The sequence below is a fragment of the Myotis daubentonii genome, chromosome 19 (genome assembly GCF_963259705.1).
Source record: "Myotis daubentonii chromosome 19, mMyoDau2.1, whole genome shotgun sequence".
NCBI lineage: Eukaryota > Metazoa > Chordata > Mammalia > Chiroptera > Vespertilionidae > Myotis > Myotis daubentonii.
Window position 1 is genome coordinate 25,864,251 of NC_081858.1, and position 15,302 is coordinate 25,879,552.

The 15,302-nt window shown below is 37.2% G+C and overlaps 1 protein-coding gene across 21 annotated transcripts in view; it reads left to right on the top strand.

Moving 5' to 3' along the window:
* Window positions 1-15,302, top strand: part of MTMR3 (myotubularin related protein 3) — an 82,778-nt gene that overhangs the window by 30,913 nt on the left and 36,563 nt on the right. For 19 of the 21 annotated variants that reach the window (XR_009450134.1, XR_009450133.1, XR_009450135.1 and 16 more), the window contains 4 exons: window positions 6,444-6,494; window positions 8,054-8,138; window positions 10,773-10,862; window positions 11,256-11,372. Coding sequence is in view for 18 of the 21 variants with exons in the window: in XM_059676862.1 (XP_059532845.1) it covers window positions 8,136-8,138; window positions 10,773-10,862; window positions 11,256-11,372 (210 nt within the window). In the remaining 3 variants the exon portion in view is untranslated. Of the gene's footprint in view, window positions 1-6,443; window positions 6,495-8,053; window positions 8,139-10,772; window positions 10,863-10,967; window positions 11,094-11,255; window positions 11,373-15,302 lie in introns of all 21 variants that reach the window. The other 2 variants (XM_059676877.1, XM_059676878.1) reach the window with 2 other exon arrangements.

A 15,302-nucleotide genomic window follows, 5' to 3' on the forward strand; every position in this document is an offset into this window, starting at 1 on the left:
CCATGTATGCATTTGTAAACAGAACTTTAGTTTTGTCGGTTTTTGAATGGAATAATACTGTATATATTTTCTATTTTGCTGCTTTTGCACATTCCTATGTATTATGTTGATCTAGTTCATTTTTATTGCTATTTTGTATATTATACAACATTTTGTTTACCAGAGAGCTTGATATACACATTATTCCTTCTGTTTCTTTCAGACATTAGTTTCTTTGACAAACTATTTTCATTTTGGAAAATGCAAAGAAATATATGACTGGCTCAGATTGACCTTGGAGGTGTAATATTATTAATAGTTATAATGTTCACATGCTTATTGTAAACTTGATCATTCCAATTACTTGTTTATATGGATTTTTTTCATGCTGAATTGAATAGTACCGAAGTTTTTAATATATAAAAGTATACTCCATAATGTAGATTTATATTAGGCTATATGTTTGAGAACTTTTTCATCTTGTTTTAGAGAATATTTTACCAATATTTAAATACATTGAATATAAATAAGTATGACTATAAGTAATTTAGACAGTGCTTTTTAAAAAAGGAAAACCCCTCTCTCTTTCTGATTAATGGGTTAAGCAAAATGATAGTTTGAGAATTTTTTAAATGTAAGGCTTGGTTTTGTTTTTAGTGTGAACCTATGACTTGTCTGAGTTTTTCTGAGTTGTTAAGTGCAGTCATGAAATAACAAAAATAATTAGGAAGAATAATGAATTGAGCTTATTTCTTATTAGCTCCTCTTTTCCTAAGTAAAGCATGTTGATAAATTCTACCTTTTGACTTACACTGGAAAGTTCCTTTTCTTCCTATATTTGGAGGGCAGTCAGTTGTGTCCTTCTGTTTAGGTGAGATAAACATTAGTAGTTTAAAGGGTGGCTCAGTTTTTTTCTGGGGATCTGTTGAATTGTATGGTTTTAAAGGGATTCTTAAGATGGTGTTCTGGTCAAGGCAATTTCTGTTTTTTGGCTATTTAATAATTGAGGAGAACTGCTTTGAAAGAGTAGGTATTTGAACTTACCATTTTGAACAAAGCCCACATTATAGTGTTATTGAAGATTATTTGGTGTTTTATTGGCTTGTTTTAAAAAATTAGCAACTCCCTACCTAATTGTCAGTATATACATTTTAACTAGGTCAGGAGAAGAGTGAGTGGGCTCTTCATTGCATATAGCCTCTGCTATTTGAATTTTGTCTCTTTCCTCTGAATGTACCTATTGGCTAGCCTGAGTGGACAGTTTTTAATTATGATGACAGCAGTTTAAAATTCAAATCTGTTTCTTCTCTTCATTGTTAAATTGCATGCTTAAAGGGTGAATTAGCATTTATATTCAGCTTTCTGGTCCTTGTCCTTTTTTTTTTTTTTTTTTGGTTCTTGTCCATTTTGATGCCTGTTAACTCTGAATAAAATGAGTGGAGGGACCCAGAACTTTGAAGAGTATAGATGGAGAGAGGAACACTCAGGTTTCTAATATATAATATTAATATACTAATAAGCAATGTGCAGATTAGCTAGGTTTGGGATAATACTGATAACTATTTTTTGAGTGTAGTTTACTTCCAGAAAATGCAGTTAAAATTTTGTTCTTTAATCAGTAGGAGGCAGTTACAGAGTCTGCAATCTCATGTTAAGAGATAATCATATGATACTAGAGGCCCGGTGCATGAAATTCATGTGCTTGGGGGAGAGGGGCCCCAAAGCCCGGCCTGCACACTCTTGCAGCCTGGGAGCCCTCAGGGGATGTCTGACTGCCCTGAGACCAGCTTCTGGCTGAGTGGTGCTCCCCCTGTGGGAGTGCACTGACCACCAGGGGGCAGCTCCTGTGTTGAGTGTCTGCACCCTGGTGGCCAGTGCACGTCATAGCTACTGGTCATTCCACCTTTCGGTTGATTTGCATATTAGCCTTTTATTATATAGGATGTTAAGAAGAGCAGAAGTCATTATAAGGTTCTCTTTTCTCTCTCTCTGTCCTGTCTCTTCAGTTTATCCTATGGGGTGCAGGGGAAAACAAGTTACTTCTTTCCTGTTCACCAGAGGTAACTGAGAGTGAGTAGGACATGAATGAGTGTGCAGGAATTTGCCTTTTCTTAATTTTCTAAAGGTAGACTTCAGAACCAATCAAAGAAACAAAAGTCAGGAAACATTTTTCCTATGCTGGAGCAATAATAAATATTGAACTACCTCTGGCACTTAGATAAAATGATCTTGCTTGGCTTTTATTTAAAAATTTTATTTATAGGTTTTAGAGGGAGGAAGGGAAGTACGGTATTCAGAACATCTCCCACACTAAAAAAAAAGTCTATCTCCATCCCTGTCCTTCCCCCCTTGCCAAAAAAAAAAAAAAAAAAAAAGAACCACTCGTGGTCACAGAATTACCAAGATTGATCTTTGGTCATTATCTATTGAAATGGAGATTTTACTTGTTACAGTGAACATTATCATAAGTGTTGCTGGTTCAAGAGACTTATTATCAGTAAAAGACTTATTGATACAGAAATGTGATTATAACATGGAGTTCAGCTAATGGTTTCTGACAACATACTGGATTTTGTTTCTCAAGTAGAAGGTTGTGGGTTTTGCTTAGGAAATGATAATATTTTAGCTGTTTATCTGTGTCCTGCAGCTGGCAGAGGAATGCAGTACACTGATGATGAGTTTGCGTTTGGATCCCTGAAAACTCGCAGACTTTACTTAGGGTTTCCAAAAGACATAGAAAAGAGACATAGATCTTTTTCTTTTTTTAAGTCATCTGTTTGGAGGTATCACTGAATCAGGACACTGCCGCAATTTCATATTTACTGTTCCATTTTTTTACCTTCTTCAAAGCATGATCCTAATAAGTAGTGTGTGTGGGGGTCACACTGAGCCCATTCAGCCCTGTTGAGAATATTACAGTTGACACTTAAGACTGCAGCTCCACTGCTGCATCCCTACCAAGTGCCTAAAAGTGCCTATCACCCCAAAATATTTGTCACATAAGTGAATCTCCACCACAGTGGATTTAGGATAGGTGAAGGCATCTGTTCTTTTTGAACTTTCCTTGTTTCTATTTTCATTTATAGTTCACTTCAACAAGGGTTTTAGAAAAGCTGAAGTTTGGGCTCCTGTTCAGGGAGTAAGTCCAAGCCACGGTAGTTTTATTCAGCTGATAAATGCTTGGGTTTTGGTCACTGCTGCTGATTAAATCATCTTTCCATCATGGAATAATCTATCCAACATATCACAGAATCCTAGTTTGGGAAGGTTATGTCATCCCTCAGATATCCGAAAAGTTATTAGGCATAAATGAGGAAACTCCAAAGCTGAAAAAACTTGCCCAAATTAGTGACAGTTTTGTGAAGCTACTACTTAAAAGTTAACACTTTTGGCCCTGGCTCAGTTTGTTGGAGCATCATCCTGTACACTAAAAAGTTGCAGGTTTGATTCCCAGTCAGAGCACATACCTAGGCTGTAGGTTTGATCCCTGATGGGAGTGCATGCAGGAGGCAACCAATCCATGTTTCTCTCTCAGAATGATGTTTCCCCTTCCCTCTCCCTCTTTCTTAAATCAATAAAAACATATCCTCGGTGAGGATTAAAAAAATGAAAGACCAATTTCAAACCTCTGAATTCTTTTATATTGCCTCTGTGCTCGTTTGCTATGAATGTTTCTTAATACGTAGTGCATGTGTTCTTGTATGCGGAAAATTTAAAAATTCCTTTATAATTATTCAGTGTTGAACTCTTTTTAAATATATATATATATATATATATATATATATATATATATATATATATATATATATTATTGATTTTTTATAGAGAGAAAGGGAGAGGGATAGAGAGTTAGAAACATCGATGAGAGAGAAACATTGATTAGCTGCCTCCTGCACACCCCCTACTGAGGATGTGCCCACAACCAAGGTACATGCCCTTGACTGGAATTGAACCTGGAACTCTTCAGTCCGTAGGCTGAAGCTCTATCCATTGAGCCAAACCGGTTAGGGCCAGTGTTGAACTCTTAATTAATCCTGCATTTGGATGGGAGACAGGTCTATGCAAAAAATATTGCAGTGTCCTTTTGAAGTTAAAATGTATCTGCTTAACTCCCCCCCCTCCCCCCAAAAAATACTGCTTAACTCTCCCCCCTATTCCCTACTCCAACCCCCCACAACATTTTGTTGTTTGGAATCTTTTATTATGGAAATGGTCTAAATTGGCATGCTTCTTTGCCCTTGTTGTAGCTAATATGGTAGGTGACATACAGATGATCAATCACATAAGCTATTCCATTCTTGGCCTCCTTAGGGCCTCCATGCCCTTCCTCTTAGTCATTATCTCATTCTTTTCCATAAAGGGTTTTTGTGTTAGGTTCTCCTGTCTAATGCAGCTGCACAGTGATATCCGATATTATAGTATTTAATATTCAAGTCTATTAATTTTTACTTTTTAGGGTTTTCTCTTATAATAGTTGAAATCCTGTCCATAGTATAATATGTAACTGTAATAGTTTTTAACCTTATTTCAGGTAATTTCAGATTTATTTTTTACCCCTTCAGAGACGAAACTTAACAGTGACCATAGTTAATCCCTGCCCCACCCCACTTCCCTGGCTATCTCTGTTCATCAATAGTTGATGTGTTTAAGACACTTGTGATTGGACACTTCAGGTTGCTTGGATTTAATATAACCACTCTATGTTTTACCTCTTCAAGTATACGAATATTCACGGTCACCCAAACATAATTGCTCTTACTTTCTGAGGTATACATGACATATCATGGGATACCTGCTGGTATCATGGGAAGGTAACTTGGAGCACCAGAGACATGGCCTTTATCTGGCAAATTGTCCTAAGAGGCATGGGCAGTTTTAAATTTTTGTTGGAAATGTTTCACAATGACAGATGTTTGTGGCTTGGGGTGACAGTTATTGAGAAGAAGAGTCATTGCAGTAGACCTGCCTGAACCTTTTTGTTGTATTGAATCAACCTGTTGTTTGGTCTACCTCTTGGAACTTTACACCTTTGGAAACTTCACACAAACACTTCTGTTATTAATGGACTTCTCATATCTTTAACAGAATAAATTATCAAATAATTTCTAAGACATATCAGGCGGTTCTTATAGTAGGTATAGTGATTCTTTGAATTAAATCAAGCACTATCAATTCATTCTTACCCCTAGACATGACCTGTCTGTTGAATTTAATGGCCTTTCCCCCGTATTAACTGCTGGACATACATTTAAGCAGTTAATACTTTCACTTTGGTGTCTTCCTCTGCATTTTCACTATTGTTGAGTTATTGGGCTCTTAACAATTCATATCTGAACTACTAGTCCAGGAACATCCTATAGTATAAAGGAAAAATAAAAGGAAAAAAATTTATAATGTGTATTTCAGTATTCAAATACTCAGCAAAAATTATACTCTAGTAAGAAAAGGACCTGGAGATTTACAAATCCACCCAACTTTCCTGCTGTACTGTGCTGTACCTTGTTAAACAAGTTAATAAGACCAGTCTTGATTCTGGTATGGTTTGTATTTGAAGTTGCGTATTATGAATAGCTTTATTTCCTTTCTAATATAGTATGTGGTTAATATGGCATGAGTTACAAAATTTAAATTAAATTACTGGGAGCAAAAATACTACTTATAAAATGGCTAGAACACTTCATTATTGCATGGTTAGGTCTCCCTTTTATGGTTCTTACTCAGTTTAAAAAAATGTTTCTGGAGGTTAGGGGAATAATGTGCTGTACTGACAGACTCCTTCATTTTAGGATTTTGATACTTTGTCTTGTTCACATATGTGAATTCATGTCATGTAATCAAACAGCCCAAAGGGATGAGTTGTCTGCAAATACTGAGAGAGCCTTACAAAGGAATCAGGTTGATTAGTCTTTTATTTCTGTAAAGGTCAGATTGTTGCCTAGTTGTGACGGTAATTCTGTGTATTGAGACTATACCCCCAACCCCACCCCACCTCCCCTGACCAATTTTTGCTTACACATAAAAGATCCCTTGGTAGAAGCTAATTCTGTGTTAAAACACCTTAAACTCTCAAGTCTAAGCCTAGATCTCTTGTAGTTATATAGTTTTTTAAAGTACTTACTTGTTCCTGTAGTGGCAAAGGTTTGTCTGAGAAGCTATCAGAGTGATGCTTTATTGATCGAGGAAAACATTTAAATAGGAGTAGCTGTAGGTTCCTGGAAAGTTTTGTCTGTACGTATAGTTCTGCAGTTTCTAAAGGCATGCGGAGGCCCGATTGCGTCCATTTTGTGGACAATTAAGCATTCTAAAATCTGCAGTTGACTAAATAGTCCACATTGTATCATTTTTAAAGATAATGTATTACCCTGGCATTCTACCTTGTAGAGAAAAGTCTTGTGGGCAGATCCAAGTGGTTTAACTTGATTCTTAGGATGTTTTTCATAAAAATACTGGTTTTTCTTTTGCAGATTTTCTTGTGAGACCTTCTAGTAGAAAAAGTTCTTGGGACAAAGTTCTTGGTAAGTCTCCCCTCCCGCCAACTGTGCTGTTTTGAGGCAGGTAAAACGAATTTACAGATTAACTTGGGGCATCTGTTTGTCCCTGTACACAGTATGTACACAATTATTGAGATGAGCTCTTATATTTTCATTTTAATGGTAAGTCTTGAAACGTTTTTTCACTAGAACTCAAGCAAGGTTGCTTTTTTCATATGTAGTTGTGCCATAATATAATATACTGTTCCTGGAAACTTGTATTTAAGTGGAGATTGAATGAGGTGTAGCCCTACTCTTTTTTTTTTAAATAGATGGTCCTCAACAACATGAAGTTCTTTTAAATTGAAACTTGGTTCTTATTTTGAATTTTCTTAAATTGTTGTTATATATCTATATGAGAACCAAGGCCATGTTACTAGGCTTAGTGGCACTAATTGGATTTTTAAATAGAAAACAAGTTCTAAAAATTTGTTAGCTCTGTCTTCAGTGTGGATATTAATTCCAGTCCTATCCTTTTCACAGACCTGTGTGTATCTCTTACTGCCTAAGTCTTAATGACTGCCTCTTGTTTCTGCCATCCGTTTAATCTAGGAAATTATAATCTAATACTATTGAAAAGAGAAGTTGTTTTGGTTTTACGTTTTTAGATCCAAATCATTTTCTTGTTCCAGAACCTTGAACATGGCATGTTAGGCTCTTCACAAGTGGGCTTTAAAAACATCTCCTTTATCAGTCATTGCACAAATGCACAAGGCTGAAGTGTGGATTAGCACCCATGGGAATGTCGGCCTGCAGGTGTTAAAACTTCGGTAGAGCCTTGCCCGTGTCACTCAGTGGTTAGAGCATCAGCCAGAGCACCAGAGAGTCGTGGGTTTGATTCTCAGTCAAGGGTACTTACCTGAGTTGCAGGTTTGATCACTGGCTCCTGTGCATGTGGGAGGCCATCATTCAATTAATCGATGTGTTCTCTCGCATTGATGTTTCTCTCCCTCTCCCTCCCCTGCTCCTCTTCCTTTCCCCCTCATCCCCCTCTTCCACTCTCTCTATAAAAATCAATGGAAAAAATATCCTCGGGTGAGGATTAATAACAACAAAAAGCCTGGTAAAGGTATTAGCACAGTTTATGTGAATTTTCAGATGAATATAGAATATAGGGGCAATAAGGCAATTTTGCCTACTAAGCCAGTTTGGTTCCCACAGATAGGGAGATCCATTTTGAACTTACAGATAAAACATTTTATAATATTACAAGAGTATTGTTTTTGTACTTGCATGTTGGTTTAATTATTATTGCTTTACTATTTTCATCCAAAGCTTATAACATTTTTCATATTACTAGCAACATTAGGAATATGAGCCTGTGCTATTTTTTTTGCCCAAAATCCAGGAGGATTTTCACAAAGGCATATGGAGTTTGCATTTGACTAGTGAGAATTGGCTGGGTAATATTCAGCATATTCTTGGCTGACTCTGGTCAGGTCTTTGGGTCTGTGTATATGTAGTTCCTTTAATTGGAGTATGGCCAACTGGGGGAAAATTGCTAATTTTGTCCCTCTCCTTCCCCCCCATCTCCCTTTTTAAAGATTCAGGCATAAAGGAAAGAAAAGCTTTGCCATACACTGAAGAAGGGACGGGGATCTCTCCTCCTAATCTGGGCCTCCTGTCATGGTAAGTAAATAACAAGCAAATAAGAAGAAAATTGGAATTGAACTCTGTCCTGACAAGTGAACATTAATACATCATAGTTACCCATTTCTGTTGTTGTAAGAAACCATTTCACTTTTCCTATCCCAGAACTCTGCTTGTCTCCTTTCTTTTTTTGTTTACTTAATAGTAATAATTATAGAATATTCTAGTGTATTAAAGCCGTTTCATTTCTATTAGCTTTAATTCTGTGAGTTAAATATTGTCTCCCTTCAGTCAGGTAGTAAATGGAATCAAGACTAAAACCCATGATTCTTGGACTCTAGGTTTCTTCTTCCTTTTTGAGGAAGCAAGATACGAAACTGTGTGTGAGTGTGTGTAGGTGAATTATGGTATGGTCACATTCTTTATGAACTTACCTATCTGGATAAAAGCAATTCCCTACCTTCCCCATTTTATTTAAGGCAGTATTTTTATCCCAAAGAAGGTGGAGCAGCTCTGCACACCCCTGCCCACACCTTTGACGACAGAGAGCATGGATATTTATTGGACATTTCAGTGACTTGTGGGCCATTTAGGACCCAGGCCATCTAGGCAGAAAAGATGCAGCAGTGAGTCAGCCACATTTCTATCAATCCTGAGAATAGGTAAATAGAGCTTTAAGGCTTAAAAAAGAACAGTCCTCTGTAATATTGTCCTGCTTCTACCTTGTGATATTTCCTAAATGCAAACTGTTTCATGCTGGTGCACAAAAAAAGGAATTGAAAAGGTCATATTAATTTCAAGCTTCATTAGGGACATGGATGGAAAGTGCTTTTCAAAATTAAAAACGAACTAAAACAGAAAAACTAGTTGTGCAGAAATTGATATTAAAAGGAGGAGAGGTAACTGCTCTCATCTCAAGCTGGGCCCATTTCTTCTTAGTTTACGGGCATAACAATGTATCTTAGACCCAAACACAGATGAACTTTTAATGTTATTTTTCTAGATCATGTTTTATTGGTTTTCCCATAGATTTTAATGAGTTGATAAAGTGTTTTCCTAATATTTATATGGCATATATGCCAGTGCTAATGAATAGCAGATGAGCTTATTAAGGCAGCTCTGTTCTGTACTAAGGTGTCCTTCGCTGTATTCCACATAGCTAGCAACACTGTGGCCTTCATCCTGGTGCTGCTGGGTCCCTGCTTTGATTGTACTAAGGTGCCAGCAGTTATACCCACCAATTCTTTTTGCACTGTTAATACAAATGTCAATACAGTGAGAAAAGGCAAATAATGTTTTAGTATTACTGTGAAGGGGATTTTGACCTCATAGAGCCCCTTGAAAGGGTCTCAGAATCTATAGACCACACTAGTTAGAGTATTATGGTTTTAAGATTAGGAGGGCTCTTCAGTAAAACTTTAAGTTTTATTTATAGGTAAGATTTTGTTTCCCTCTTTAAGGATGTAGAAAGAATTGTTGGAATTGTGATAAATAGCATATGCAGAAATGTCCGAACACTAATTAGTGATTATAATTATTAGTGCCGTCAGCTGAGCATGACATGGCTTTTGATTTTACAAAGTTTGCTGTGTAAATAAATTGCATCATAATTTATACTCAGACTTTCCATTATATTGCTTTTCTCTCCTGTCTTCCTATACCGTAAAGATTCATAATGTAAAAGACTATATTTTAATACAAGTTATAATTAGTTCAAGTGCCATTTAGATTAGAATTTATTGCTGCTTTTTTTGAAATTGCCTTAATAGAAAGAAATCTATTCTGTAATATAAGACATATTAAACTAGGGATAGTGTTTCACATATGCTTGCTGTTTGAGAAATTTGGTTCTTACGCTTTGCATTTTTAAAAAACTTTCTATTATGGAAATTACATATATAACCAAAGTAGACACAATGGTATAGTGAACCCCACTTACCCAGTTTCAACAATCATCCCTCATGGACAATCCTGTTTTCATTTATGCCCCATTCATTTCCTCCTTACCTTTCCCCTTCTAATTATTTTGAAACAAATTCCAGTTACCACATCATTTCATTCTTAAATAATTCAGAATGTATCTTTCAAAAATAAGAATTTAAGGTAATAAAAAAAGAACAAAACTATTATATCTTGTTTCTCTTACAGGTAATGTCCTAACAACTTATTACTGCTTAATATAAATGCTCTTAACCTCTTTGATTTTTTTTTTTATTAAGTTTTTTGTGTGCGTCAGTGTGTTTTCTAAGTAGAGGCGCCTAATATATATCAGACAGAACACTTTTGGGGATTAATATTTTTTTAAAATATATTTTATTGATTTTTTACAGAGAGGAAGGGAGAGGGATAGAGAGTTAGAAACATTGATGAGAGAGAAACATCGACCAGCTGCCTCCTGCACACCTCCTACTGGGGATGTGCCCGCAACCAAGGTACATGCCCTTGACCAGAATCGAACCTGGGACCTTTCAGTTCACAGGCCGATGCTCTATCCACTGAGCCAAACTGGTTAGGGCTGGGGATTAATATTTTTTTCTTGAGTTTTTTGCCTGTTAACTTTGATCACCAGACTCCCATTGTGATTACACTATTAAAACATGGCAGAAAAACCAAATATGGGTGTCTGGGAGTTTTGAAATTATTTAAAGTTTTTTGTTTTTTTTTCTTCTTCAGGATGAAGAGACTCGGCACAGCCTTGAGTGCATCCAGGCCAATCAGATCTTTCCCAGGAAGCAGCTGATCCGGGAGGATGAGAATCTTCAGGTAATTACAGGCCACTTTTGATTGAAAAGTATTTAGCATCATAGTAATGTAGTGAGCTAATGGTTTGAAGTAATGTACTATATAATATATATCTTTTTTCCTAAGCCATGCACATAGTAGAAATGCAGCTGGAAAACATCTTTCCTTTTAGAAGACTTATTTCCTGAGAATTGACTGTTTGAGATGTTCATCTGTGTCATTCCTTCAGAAGTCTAGAATTTGAATAACTAGGTATATTCGAATTATGTGGACATAAGCCCAGTCCCTTACCCACTTATGTATTGTGTTCTAAGTTTGAGTAACAGAGGATGTTTCATCATCCATTTATCTGACCTGTGAAGACTTTGATTTACTGCTTCAGAACTTTGAAGGGTTTCTGCTTCCATTTTGAAGGTTCCTTTCCTTGAACTTCATGGAGAAAGCACAGAGTATGTGGGCCGTGCTGAGGATGCCATCATTGCCCTTTCTAATTACAGACTTCATATCAAGTTCAAGGAGTCTCTTGTTAATGTAAGTGATTACCAACTAAAGTAGATGGAGAAGGAAAGTAAAAAAACTGGTTCATGTTCTCAATGAGAGGAGTGTTATACAGGGTTGGGTGTGAAAACACTATACTCTGCTTTTCTCTCAGTTTGGCACCCAGGTGACACTAGGTTAGCAGGCAGTTGTAATGCTTGATTTAAAATGATACCCGTAGTTGTCAGCTGAGGTGTCCATTGTTTAGTATTACTGAATTGATTTGCCCTAAGTAATGCTGTATCATTAAGTTTCATAAAGGTGCAAAGGCTGTATAGACTTTCATTCTTCAACCTTTAATAGTTAACTACTGCCTCAGTTGAGATAATTTCCTGGATCCTGATGTCAAATGATGAGGTGTACTTTGAGCTCAGTGTAGACTATCTTAGGATGAAATTAGTCTAATGGCTCCATAGTGGTATAAGTATAAATGTTAAGTACAATGTTCAATTGTTTAATGGACTATGTATTCCCGAAGAAAAGGAAGGCTCTCAATCCATAGAGTGCATTTATCCATTTTACTTATGAGGGTACTCTGAGTGAACTGGTTCTTCAGTCACTGCCATTATTAATAGTTTTCAATTAATGTGCCTTTCACCACAAAGGCACAAAAGTTTGTGTACTCCCACCAATGAATGCCTCTTCTTTCTTTATTTGCCAGCATTGTGCCTTTCTGCACTTCGGTTCTAGCACAGAGAAGTGTATTAAGACATCATTCAGATCGTGTGTTTTGAGGATCATTTGGGATTCTTTGATATCTGTCAATTAAGTTTATTTTTTTCATTGATTCGAAAGTTACCCAACTCCTTCATCACATTCTCTTTTTTTTGGTCAAAAGACTCAAATAGCTGCCATTTTCTTTATAGTTGGCATTTATTATTTATGTAGTCTTTGTTATTATTCTTTGTAGTTAAGTGTTTATATCCAGGAACCATTGTGGCCTGAATTCCTTCTGGCTTCTAGATTTGGTCTACTATTATAGCTGTTACTTAAGATTTCTGTTCATCAGCTATTAATACACATTGGATTCATCAAGGAAAGAGGCATGCTGTGCTTTCATTCCATATTGCACTGTGTTCAGGAGGGTCCATTTGGAATGCATAGTTATCATAGGAGGGGACAGGATAGAAACTTTTAAAATTCCAGCAACCAGAAATTCCCCACCAGTTACTGTGAAAGTAATGACAGTAATATAGTAGTCCCCCACCTTTTGCAGTTTTGCTTTCTGCAATTCCAGTTAGCCATGGTCAACTGTGGTCTGAAAAGACTAAATGGAAAATTCCAGAAATAAACAATTCATATGTTTTGCCTGGCTGGAGTGGCTCAGTTGGTGGAGCTTCGTCCTGTGCACCAAAAGGTTGATGGTTCGATTCCCAGTCAGGGCACATACCTGAGTTTCAGGTTCCATCCCCGGTCAGGGCATGTACAAATGTACAAAAGGCAACTGATATCTATCCCTCCCCTCCCCTCCCCTCCCCTCCCCTCCCCTCCCCTCCCCTCCCCTCCCCTCCCCTCCCCTCCCCTCCCCTCCCCTTCCCCTTCCCCTTCCCCTTCCCCTTCCCCTTCCCCTTCCCCTTCCTTCCCCTCCCCTCCCCCCCTCCCTTCCCCCTTTCCTCTTCCCTCTCCACTTTCCTCTTCTCTCTAATCATGTCCTCGGGTAAAGATTAAAAACAACACAATTCATAAGTTTTTAGTTGCACACCATTCTGAGCAGTGTGATAAAATCTTATGCCATCCTAGATGGCCCCAGAGTGCAAGAGTAGTGATGCTGGCAATTGGGATATGCCAAAGAGAAGCCATAAAGTGCTTCCTTTAAGTAAAGAGGTATGTACAATAGTCCCCCCTTATCTATGAGGAATATATGCCAAGGTCCCCATTGGATGCCTGAAATTTTGAATAGCACTGAACCTGGTATATATGTACTGTGTTTTTCCTATTCATACATACTTATGATAAAGTTTAATTTATAAATTAGGCACAGTAAGAGATTAACAATAACTAATAATAAAATAGAACAATTATAACAATATATGGTAATAAATTGGGGCCATTATTAAGTTAAATAAGGGTTACTCGAATACGAGCACTGCAATACTGCAACAGTTGATAACCAAGACAGCTACTAAGCGACTAATGGGCAGGTACCACACAGCATGGAGATGCTGGACAAAGGGCAACTCGCGTCCTGGGTGGGATGGAACAGGATAGCACAAGATTTCATGACAATACTCAGAATGGCATGTGATTGAAAACTTATGAATTGTTTATTTCTATAATTTTTCATTTCATATTTTTGGACCACGGTCGACCCATGGGTAACTGATTTCACAGAAAGCAAAACTGCCAATAAGGAGGGGGCAGAAACTACTGTGCGTATAGGAAAAAGTCACAGTGTACATAGGGTTCGGTTCTGTCTACAGATTCAGGTATCCAGTGGGGGGTGTTTGAGAACATGTCCCCCACAGATAAGGGGGACTACTGTAGTAAGTAGAATTGTTCAATTTAATCTTGTGTTAAATGGCTGGAATCAATGAAATTCTACTTAAATTGCATGTGGGGATGATACAGTTGCATATCATTGCGTTTTTCCATTCAGTCCCCTATTTCTCAGGTTGTTGGTTTATGGCCATGTATTTTAGAGACTATTTTTAGATCTATTCTGGAATAGGGTCTATTGGAGAGAGAGCATGGATTTGATCATGTCGTTCACCAGCCTCAAGCCTTTCAGTATTTCTTTATTGCTTTTAAGATGGAATTACTTAGCATGATCTCAGGGTATTTGGTACTTGGTCCCTGCCAGCTTTTCTGTCGGTTTCCATCTTTTCTCCCTTCTCCCCTTGGTGTTAATAAAACGGTATATCCTCCTTGGACTATTAAGCCATTCTCTCTCTTCTCTCCTGCTCAGGGAACTCTTTTTCATCTTTCAAAACCCAAATCTGATGATAACTTCAGTGATGTCTTTCTCAGTCCCAGTTCCTCCCTGGCAGTTTATTACAGTCCTGGCTGCTCTTCTGTATCTTGAACACACCTTTACAACATTTACCGGATATGCTGAAGTTTTTTGGTTATTCATCTTTGTGTCTTCAGCATCCAGCATATCTCCTGGTACCATGATATTCAGTAAATATAGTAGTGGGCAAAAGTAGGTTTACAAATAAGTAATAATATAATAATAAACTGTTCTGTGTACAGAAAACTGTAAACCTACTTTGCCCACCCCTGTATTATGTGAATTAAAGTTAATATGGGCTTGAAATGGCTATTAGACCATTTTAAAATCCTTTGTAGATTTAAAGCTCATTTTAAAACAGCATATCTGTGTGATAGGCCCATGTCAATGTCTCTAAGGGTAGCTGTATAAGTGGGTTGTTTATTGTAAATGTTGGTCCCTCTTTGTGACTGAAAGATATGCTTAAGAAATTTACCAGTGTACATACTTTTGACCTATTTTCTCACCTAAAAGTGTTTTCTCAGATAGCATTATAACCCTCTAGGCATATAGCCTGCATGTGACTTAAAAAGTCCAGTATAATGGCTGTCTAGAAAAATGATTGTGCAGAATTATTTTGGTATTGCAGTGATTTTAAATATTTCAGATAGAAGGAGACTATGACTTCTCCATACAAATAAATTACTTGCATCACAGCTAGTGCTAAGGTTCCTAAAACCTGTGATTACACCAAGAAACAGTGGCTCCTCCTGCTAGGTGCTGGATGGAGACTAGAGAGTTGGTGGGGTTGCCACTCCTTCCCTTCTTTTTCTCCCTCAGCAGATAAATATTTCAATAAAGTAAGTGAGATCAACAGACTCCCTTTGAAGGATATTCAAACACATTTCAACCGTCAAAGCCCAAAATGTGCCAGTATATATTGTGGCAGGCCCCAGTTTCCATCATTTTGTATGTTTTTAAATCAATATATTTAG